This window comes from Myxocyprinus asiaticus, chromosome 2 (assembly GCF_019703515.2).
Source record: "Myxocyprinus asiaticus isolate MX2 ecotype Aquarium Trade chromosome 2, UBuf_Myxa_2, whole genome shotgun sequence".
Lineage (NCBI taxonomy): Eukaryota > Metazoa > Chordata > Actinopteri > Cypriniformes > Catostomidae > Myxocyprinus > Myxocyprinus asiaticus.
Window position 1 is genome coordinate 58927631 of NC_059345.1, and position 10727 is coordinate 58938357.

At 35.5% G+C, this 10727-nt stretch overlaps 1 protein-coding gene across 1 annotated transcript; it reads right to left on the reverse strand.

Moving 5' to 3' along the window:
• Positions 1 to 4701: 4701 nt before the first annotated feature.
• LOC127450477 (uncharacterized) lies at positions 4702 to 9971 on the reverse strand. Its single transcript, XM_051714620.1, has 9 exons — positions 9726 to 9971; positions 9107 to 9379; positions 7685 to 7780; positions 7369 to 7434; positions 6824 to 6910; positions 5720 to 5794; positions 5535 to 5621; positions 5359 to 5430; positions 4702 to 4866 (listed from the first exon to the last, which is right to left on the reverse strand). The coding sequence occupies exons 1-9, from the start codon at positions 9784 to 9786 to the stop codon at positions 4826 to 4828; spliced, it is 858 nt and encodes a 285-aa protein (XP_051570580.1). The 5' UTR covers positions 9787 to 9971; the 3' UTR covers positions 4702 to 4825.
• Between the last annotated feature and the right edge of the window lie 756 nt (positions 9972 to 10727).

Consider the following 10727-nt stretch of genomic DNA (forward strand, 5'->3'; position numbering starts at 1 on the left):
GGATTGAGGCAAGTCACTATGCCACCACGAGGACCTAGAGTGCATTGGGAATTGGGCATGCCAAATTGGGGAGAAAAGGGGAGAAAATAAAAAATTTAAATAAATATAATATATAACAATCCAATCTAACAAACAGCACTACCCAGAGATTATTTGTTGTAACATCGAAAATTTAGGAACCAATCCTCTGGTTATAGACAGAACACATTTACATTGTTATATGAAATAAAACTGTTTTTAGGGAGTGTGGACCTAAGCTGATCTTGACTGAGGTGTTTGTTTGAATGACTTTCTGTTTTGTTTGATGTTTGATATGGCAGACACAGAATTCTTTGCCTTCATAAACTGCTAAGTTAAATAATGTAAAGAAAAAGGCAGGGTTTTATTTATTCTTTTTCTTCTTTGAAAACAAATGGAAGTATTAGTGTTTGGAGAAAATGTGATCAGCTGCTGATAAAAATGTGATTGGAGGACATCCTTATTACTTAAGCTGAAAATATGAAAGACTTTAAAGGTTAAACACACACTGTAAACACCTTAACAGTAACAGAAGTCAATAGACACATCATTCAAGACTAAAGCTGACACCACGATTATGGTGTTGACACTTCTCGTACTGGCTAAACCAGAAGAACGCTCTACTTCCTATGTTGGCCAGCGTCCCTTCTAAAAAGAAGAATATAGACTGTGTGTTTAAATGAGTTACTGGTTCTTCATAATCTTTTGTTAATCTGAGACCAGTTTTGTTTTTCACATCACAAATATGATTAAAGTTGCTATTGTTATAGTTGGTGGCTAACAAGCTATAGCTTAAGCAAGACAGTGAATTTAGAACAGCTTCAGGAATTTGTCTTGCTAGAAGATTAAAAAATGTGGAAAATGTCTGTTGACATTTACTTTTCCCATCACTTCATCTTAAAGGGAATTTTAATAGGCTATGCATTTCTCCGGACCAGAGGCATCATGCCAATTTGATTCAGACTGAAGGGGCAAGTGCCCCCTTAGATTTTCTGAGACAAGAGGATTTTGAATGGATTATTTGAAATTCCAAAAACGTATTTGTAACTTTGATAATTAAAGTAAATGATTATTGCATTAAAAAATAATGTCTGTGGCAGAAATCTTTATTCACATTCACAGTCAAGTACATGTTCCGCATTAAGCTGCGTTCACACTGCCAGCGACACGCAGCGACAAAACAACCTCATCACATTCATTTTCAATGAGAGCCGGCGACTTCCTGCAACACGAACGACGGCGACCGTTGGCGACCGGATGTGGGCGTGTCCAGCGACACGACAAATTTGAGAAATGTTTAACTTTATGCAAATGAATAGCAACTTTCGGGGGGCCTGGGTAGCTCAGTGTTAAAGACGCTGGCTACCACCCTGAGCTGAGAGAGAGAGAAGGATCACCTGAGCTCTACCATCTTCTCTCGTATTGGCTGTCACTCCCGAAAGTCGCTCTTCATTTGCGTAAAGTTAAACATTTCTCAACTTTGTCGCGTCGCTGGACACGCCCACATCCGGTTGCCAATGGTCGCCATCGCTCGTGTCGCCGGAAGTCGCAGCTCTCATTGAAATTGAATGAGATGAGGTCGTTTTGTTGCTGCATGTCTCAGGCAGTCTGAACGCAGCTTTAAGGGGTGTCCTGTGGCTGCTTCAGAGATCGCGCTCATGGGGAAGGTCCAGCACCAAAGGAAAGTTTTATGATAATAAAAATAATTAATTGCATTAACTTCAGTGCAGTTAATGTTTGCCAGCTACATCTTATCTCTGTGGAACAATTCAATATGTTTTTTTTCATAGTTTAATATGAGTTATGTCTATGTTTTTTTTTAAACGTTCACTGTTAATTTCCTTTGGTGCTAAAATGTATTTGACAGGTTTTGCATCATCTTTACACTCTCTTTTCTTCATGTTTAAAGAAAGTGGCTTAATATCTTATTTCAGTGTGAATCCTCTTCTTTCAAGTCATTCTAAAAACAAAAAGTAATGAAAGGCGGTTTTACATGGTTACTTGGTCATCACGGGTTCCGTATTTTCAATGGGAGAAAGGCAGCGGGGGGCGTACTGAATGGCAGCAGTACATAGTTCAAAGTAAAATGTCAAAGTCAGGCTTATTGTCATTTTTAACACATTGCAGGCCAATGGAGAAAAACTAAATAATGTTCCTTCTGGGAACTACTGTGCAGATATATAACAAAGATTAGGTAAGCATTAAGTAAGTAAACACTGAGTGCTACTGTAAACAATAAATACAGGCAAGAAGTCTGACAGTGTAACAGGACAGGACAAGGACATCATACATCATAATAGCAGTATTTCACATATTATGGCAGTCATTGCACATGATAATAAATGATAGTAATTGCACATAATACTTATTGCACATATTTTATGTGTGTGTGTGTGTGTGTGTGTGTGTGTGTGTGTGTCTGTGTTGTGAGACAGTCTCTGGTGGTGCAAAGGGTTAAAGTGACAAAATCGAGGTTGGATGGGGGGAGTGCAGTCAGTGCATAAAGTCTACAGTCAGACACGGCTGTTGAGCAGTCTAACAGCCTGTGGTAAGAAACTATTTCGAAATCTGGTCATCCTGTTCTGATTACTCCTTAGCCTCTTGCCAGACAGAAGTGGCTTAAACAAGAAGTGCTACATCTCACTGTGTAAATGTCCTCAATAGCAGGAAAGTTGGCACCAGTGATTTGCTGTGCCATCTTCACTACCCGTTGCAGGGCTATCCTATCAGATGCTGAGCAGTTTCCATAGCAGTTCCCTGCATTGTGTGGCAATCACTATATAGGGAATTGTGAATGTGTCCGATTTCACATTTAGACTGAGTTCTATTCATAGTTAAACTTTTTTATGGTGAAATAACTCACTCATGGAGAAATACAAACTATTTTTTTTTTCTTTTGTTCTATGTCACTTACACAACATATAATACAATATTTACTGTTATTGCCTCATTCAGAGACAGGCTACATGTTTTCACTCTTTATTGAGCTGAAGCGGTTGTAGTAGGCATCGTTTTGTCTTTGCTGCCACCTTTTGCGCCACCTCTTGTGTCGTGTATGGAAAATCGCAAAAAAGTGACTTAAAACTGCCTGAAGATGTCAGAAACACTTCTCCTCAAATTTTTTTACCAAAACACAACCATTACTGAATCTGATACACATGTACAAACAGACAAAAATGTAATTGTTTATTATTTTATATATATATATTATTTTTTATCCCCTTTTCTCCCAGTTTGGAATGCCCAATTCCCACTACTTAGTAGGTCCTCGGGGTGGTGCGGTTACTCACCTCAATCCGGGTGGCGGAGGACAAGTCTCAGTTGCCTCCGCTTCTGAGACCGTTAATCCGCGCATTTTATCATGTGGCTCATTGTGCATGACACCGTGGAGACTGCGCATGCGGAGGCTCATGCTATTCTCTGCGATCCACACACAACTTACTATGAGCCACATTGAGAGTGAGAACCACTAATCGTGACCACGAGGAGGTTACCCCAAAGGCCTCGCACCTGAGAAAATTAACCACCATAAACATAAACCAATATAAACCAAAAAAATGAAAGGAGTGGTACTGGAGGAATTAGAACAAGGTCAAATTGGAGCAATATTATTAATACAATTATCAAGCTGTTATTAATAAAGCAAATGAGAAGTGAGCAATGACATTTTGTGCAAACCTTTTGACTTTTTGCAAGAATGTCTCCCTGCAAATCTGCATTACTGTTGTGTTCTCTACAAACAAGAAACATATTACTTTAAATAAAGTGAAAATTATGAAAAATCATCTGTCCAATTTTTTTTTTCTTTTTGATTTTCTCCCCTTTTCTCCCCAATTTAGAATGCCATGACAAGGTTACCCCATGTGACTCTACCATCCCTAGTAACAGGGCCAATTTGGTTGCTTAGGAGACCTGGCTGGAGTCACTCAGCATGCCCTGGATTCGAACTCGCAACTCCAGGGGTGGTAGAATGTAATTGTTTTATTAAAACAAACAGTGTGATACTGTTTTGGGGTGGGGTTGACCTTTGTCCCCCCTCAAAAAAACAAACAACATGTAGGTGCATGACACTTCATCTCCAGACCCTTTCATACTTTTGTGACTGAACCACAAAAAATAACACTGCAAATGTAAAGTGCATAAGGGATGTCATGTTTCTTCTTCACAAACTAAGTGTTTGAATCAAACCTTTTGATCCATTTTGATGATTTTAAACCATTGGTTCAGAAAGTGGTCAGAATGATTTGTGTCATGAATCACGAATTTACTGTAAATGATCAAAAACATAACCAATCTCGCTGACACGACTGTTTTAGCAAATAAAGTACTGAACATATCACAGAAATGTTATTCACTGTGTAAGGCCAAACATTATCTTTCTCTCTTTACAGGCAGCTGTGGTGTTGTAAGGTCTTTTCTGATGTCTCGCTTCTGTTGATATTTCATTAGTAAAAAATTATTCTGTTTGACATTGTAAATTGACTGGGATTTCTTGAAGTACAGGGATGGACTTTCATTACCTTTTTATAACTCCTCCTCTACCCATACTTGGAACGATGTAATAATCACATTAAACGTATTACAGATCAAAGTAAATCTAAAAAAAACTCAAAGTTTTTTTTAATGATATATATTAGTAAAATATTACAAATCAAAGTCATAAACAACAAATATTGTCATCATAGTACAGTATTCTTATCATACTTTCATAATCTATCTATCAGTAGATTCAACCTCAACTTATTCTCTCTCTTTTTGCATTTTTATTTTTTCAAAATTCATAGATGGTTCCAATATCCAGTTAGAATTATTTGATTGTAGAATACAAGGGCTCATCCTGTCCTTGGTCTGAAAAACAGTGAAAAATAGTAATCTGTCAGTATAATAATGTTGGAATTAATGAAATGTGAAGAAATATACAGTATGTATAAAGATTTAGAGTTAGAGAACATTGTTAGGGTACACTGTGGCCTATAAATCCTTAAAGGGATAGTTCACACAGAAATGAAAAATCTGTCATCTTTTACTCACTCATGTTGTTCCAAATCTATGTGACTTTCTTCTGTGGTATACAAATTGAGATGTTAGGCATGTTTGCCTCAGATAACATTCACTTTCATTGCATACAATAAAAGTGAATGGTGACTGAGGTAGTCAGTCCCTAACATCGCTTTTTCTGTTCCACAGAAGAGAGAAAGTCATACAGGTTTGGAATGAAATAAAGTAAATAATGACCCTTTTTCCATTTTGGGGTGAAATATCCCTTTTGAATCACTATACTTTCAATATAGTTCCTTCTACATCTTAAAATAAAAATCTCAAAAGGGATTTTCTCTTTACCAGCAAGATTCTCCTTTGACTCTGACTCTGATATCAAAGTATATGTGTGATCAGCAATCTCCTTGCATTGACCTAAGTATTGATGAAAATAAAATATATTTTATTATTTGCAATCCATTTATCCATACTTGCAAGGAAATATCACATCCTGTAAACAGTGTAAATGACTGTATTACCAAGATTTACTATATTCGGATCTCCAGCTAAGTAATATACGGTGTCATTTTGCTTTTGTGGGGGAACTGCAGTGAGATATGGAGGACCTGTTGGTCAATGATAAAGACTGTTGTCAATATGTTGTTGTTATTTATATAAGGCAATAAGTTAGTTCAAATGAACAGAATATTATGCAAACATTTACCAGGTTGTACTGTACAGTCACTGTCATCTACAGTCTCATATATATTCACCTTCTCCTTTTTGTTAGAAATGGCAGCTGAAAAACCCAAGGACACGCAGAAATTGTTATAGCATACACTGTAAAAAAAAATCCTGTTAAATTTACAGTAAGAACCTGGCTGCTGTGGTTGCCAGAAATTCACAGTAAAAAATACAGTAACCACGTTTCAGGCTTTACGGGGTGTGATTTTGATGCCTATATATTTTATGGTGCATTACCGTAGTTTATCTTATTAAATAATAAACTTGATATATTAACCTTCTGAAACTTCAAAAATCTGCATTTCACTTTATAATGTATTGTTAATCACTGTGGTAATTACAAAAGGGCACATGATGACATGAAGTACATCAATAGAGGCTCTTCCTGGAGCAATGAGCAATAAACATGTAGAGAGAGTGCTCAGTGTCACTCACACAAACACTAAACACCAACAGGGTAACACGTGAAATTAAAATAATGTAATAAACATTAATTAAACTACATCAAATATAACACAGAACACCCCAAAGTACATAACTGATATTAAAAATAAGAAGAAACGTAACTATTCCCATAAAATATAATTAAATGAACTGGGTCACGCAGGGAATTCTGGGAACGCCCGATTATTGCTTTATACTGTAATTTTAACAATAATTTACCTGTACTCTATTGTTAAACATAATATACATTTTTACTGTTAATTATACAGAAAATCATACTTTTTACATAAACAAAATATTTTTATAAAATTTTACTGTAAAACTACATGTATTGTCTTTTTAACTATATTTTAAAAATGTTACCGTATATTTTAAGGTAACTCCCTATTAACCAATTAACATTTTTATACTGTAGCATTTTTGCAGTCTTTTACCATTAAAATTATGAATTTTTTTTACAGTGTATGGTTGTCATTTAAATGTCAATTATTGTGCTAGTAAAAGTACTAGTCTGTAAGATTAGAGATCTATTAGAGCTCTTTTTTATGAAGGTATAGAGTTACAGTTATTAGTTTGAAGAGAGAGACAATAATCAAAATGATCACATGCACAACATTTTTGCATGAAACTAGATTCTCACCTTTCCATTTGATACATGCACATATTAAGAGTACCAGCATCACAAACACAGCTCCACAGGAAACTGCCTTGGTAATCCCAGTGGAATCTAGAAAAGCATTAAGTCAATTTTTATTTTATTTTTATTTATTTTTTGGAGAGAGAGAGAGAGAGAGAGAGAGAGAGAGAGAGAGAGAGTTTAATTGTTGTTCAATGTTAAATTAGAACACACATTATCAGGACAAAATTACACCTTTAAATATCCTCAGTCCTATGATTACATTTAGCAAAACAGACACCTTTAAAACTGTCAGAGAGAACATTTTAAGAAACCACATGATTTAACTAGAGGATTCAGCTATGTATGACATACATGTTTTCCTTTGCTCAAGCAAAGACTCTGACTCTGCTAATTAATGTAATTAAAAACTGCAATATTTTAATGAACCTGGGTTATATATTGGTTAGCAAAGTCTCTACTTGTGATTTTCAGCCCATCAAAAAACACTTTAAGAGCTAGATACACAAGCCAGTGCTCACAGACCTGTTGGATTTTTTTGCTCCTACCTGTATTGTACGGTATCTTTTTAATTGGGGTTGTTCTGACCTCTGTGGAGAGGTGAGTGCTGAAACCTGTAAAGCAAATTAATAAATAGATAGCAATGTTTAATGAGTAAAACCTGATCCTAGTTCAGGTAACTATGAGAGTGTTAAAATCAAAAGTGTTTTAAAAGTAATCAATAAAATATTTCACATTACTCAAGCTTTTAACTCTATACAATATATGCCTATGTTTCCATCATATTTGTAGACCGTGACAGCAAAAAGCCCAAGAGAACTATCTTCTAATCTAATTAGAATTGGAACAAACAGTTAAATGTACCTGGTGTTGAGGTGAATTGTGGGTGGGTGTTAGACTGCGTACTCTTGGGTTCATTCACACTGTTGTTTAATGCGCTGAGTTTAGAATTGGGGGTCACTGGAAGAAGACAAATCAAGAATAATGACATCATATATTTTGTGCTGTAAAATATAATGGACAAACAGCCAAATAAAACAGCTCTACAATGTCTCTTCCACGTTTACAACAAAAAATAATTTCTCACAAAGTAAAAGGAGAATATGGTAAAGTTTATTATGTCTTGTTCATAATGTTTTGAAGAACAAGTGTTGAAGTGCATTCTAGATGGTTGTTGTCAGATTGTGTTCTCTTTGGTTTATCAGCAGTTTCCTTTTTTGAACTGTGTGTAGTGATGGAGATCACTGAAACAGGACAAAAGAAGAATAACAACATAATCACTGCATTTTCAATTAACTGAAAACAAATACGTAAATGTACGGCACAATTTTCCATATTGATTTAACTTAGCAACTAATCATGGAATCTGGCATAGAAGCTAAGAACTATTTTTGACAAGGCAAAAAAAGATTTATTTGGGTTGGTTTTGATGGCTTGATTTTGTTGTCGTTATGGTCCAATTCTGGTTCTCTTGTTTTGGACCGGAAATAATACTGGGCACAAAAGTGTCACAGGAATAAGTATATTGGGAACACATGCTAACATATATGACCCTTTATTAAATGTACTTTAGCTTAAAGCACTTTTAGTAAAATTGTTTCGTTACAAATAATATTAATATTAATAACTGAAATTAGCAAAGGGTTTAGTTAGATTAAGTAATAATGGGTAAATTTACACTATCATTTTGTGTAGCTCAAGATATATTAGATAAACAGAACAATGCTCATTGACTTTTGTTTGCAATTTCTGTCCTTTTCAGTCAGGATCATGTCCTTCAAATGAATAACTTTTATTGACGGTCTGAAGCAATCTGTTGGTGGTGGTAGAGTTCTGTTCTGGGCAAAACTGTGAATCACTCAACTCGCCCTTATATCGTCCCAAACCCATTTGACTTTAATCTGCAGAATGCAAAAGGAGATATTTTATGGAATGTCGTGCTTGCTGATTTAAGTATAGCATCTTTTCACTGTTATTTGTTTGGTATTGTGGTCTACGTTGTTGCCTGCTGCAATGAAATGTAACATTTTCAATTTGAGACCAATCTGTTTCTATTTCCTTATAGGAAGTCCTTAGGAATTAACACATAAGTACAGTGGAGCAATGTGAAAAAGCTAGATTGACTTTCATCCAGCATCCAACTGTCCACTGATTTTTCTGCTTGTGTTTATGTTTTAATTTCCCTTATTCTGGCATATTTATGTGAATAATATAGCTTTTTGCGACTTTACCTTTGAGACTGTAGATGTACAACTTATGGATGATTTGGAGCATCTAAACACTCACCTAATGCTGTTACTATCAGCTTGACAGTTTGAATTGTATTACAGTAGTAAATCCCAGAGTCTGAGAATGAAACACTCTTTATGTGTAGTGATAAATCACTCAATACACTATAACGGTTATGTGGATCCACAATGTATTTCTTTATATCTCCATGTTGTACACTGAGAATCTCCCATCTTTGTCCATCTCTGTCTTTACTCCAAAAAGCTTTCTCGTCTTGTTTACAGTAAAGGAAGGCATCGCTTCCCTCAGTGACACTCTGATTGAATATTTCTGTCGAAACAAACAAAAATAAACAGAGCTGAAATGCTGGTTATATGGCACTGATCTCTAACTAAGAAATATTTTCCTGTGAAATTTGTTACGTTCACTTCAGTTGAAGAAAAACAGAAAAGGAAATAAAAACTCGAACTCAAAAAAATACTTTTCTTTTTCTTTCCTTTTTTTTTTATTTTTCATTTTTTTTTACAAAATTTAAAACCATTCATGTAATTATTGTGATGACAAAAGTAACAACATTTTACATAAATAATAACAGGTTGAGTCTGTCAGTGTCTGCAGTCATACAGAACCATTCACACTTAAAAATGGCACTCTAGACAAAGATAATTGTACTTACCACTCTGAGTTGTGTGTGTGTCCCTGTAGAGCAAGAGACACATTAAGACAAGATGCTTCATTTGATGAGCCTCTGCTGATGAGCCCTTTAGTTTAAGTTTTAAGGTTTCACTTTGATTGTGTGGCCTTTATGGCGATTCTTTGAAACAAACTTTGCCACAGAGAAATTTATTAACAAACTTAATTTTCTTGGGTACAGTCTTCTTAGAGGTATAGACACACTGATTTTTTTCCTGTACAGCTCAAGTTCAGCTGTTTCTGATCTGAGATGTAACAGGAAGAGAAGTCAGAGTGTGTGTCAGAGTGTGTGCAAGTGACATTTGCACTGCAGAATTATTATCAGATTGTGTGTGTCAAAGTGATTATGAAGGCATCAGAGTGTCACAACAACACTCCACAAACCTTTAGTTACATTGTTACATTAGTATACAGTTAAAGCTGCAGAGTAAGACAAAAGGCACACACATGCAGACATACAAACACACTTTGCCACATTTTCATTCGCATTTAGTATGATGACTTTGCTCAAAAGTTATGTTGATTGGTATAGAGCTGTCATGAGATCCACAAGAACAGCTGATCATTGCTTTGCTCATTTATGATGAATAATCGTACATTTTGATCATGAAATGTAAGTGTAATATAACTTGAAAAGACTTGTCTTAAGAGGTATAAGACTTGCAAAACATCTTTAAGCTGAGCACAGCAGAAACACGATCGACGATGATTCTATAAAGTCCCATGAATGCCATCTAGTGGCTGACCGAAGACGTAATGGATACAGCTTGGTAGTTAAAGGGGTAGTTCACCCATAAAAGAAAATTCCCTCATCATTTACTCACCTTCATGCCATCCCAGATGTGTATGACTTTCTTTCCTCTGCAGAATACAAACGAAGATTTTTAGAAGAATATTTCAGCTCTGTAGGTCCATACAATGCAAGTGAATGGTGACCAGACCTTTCAAGCTACAAAAATCACTAAAGGCAGCATAAAAGTAATCC

Excerpts from the sequence above, each read along its gene's own strand:
- LOC127450477 (XM_051714620.1), bottom strand. The coding sequence starts at position 9,786 with ATGAAGCATCTTGTCTTAATGTGTCTCTTGCTCTACAGGGACACACAC. Across the intron at positions 7,435-7,684 it reads ACAATTCACCTCAACACCAG|GTTTCAGCACTCACCTCTCC; the intron begins GTACATTTAACT and ends TTTGCTTTACAG. Across the intron at positions 5,622-5,719 it reads TGACTGTACAGTACAACCTG|GTCCTCCATATCTCACTGCA; the intron begins GTAAATGTTTGC and ends ATTGACCAACAG.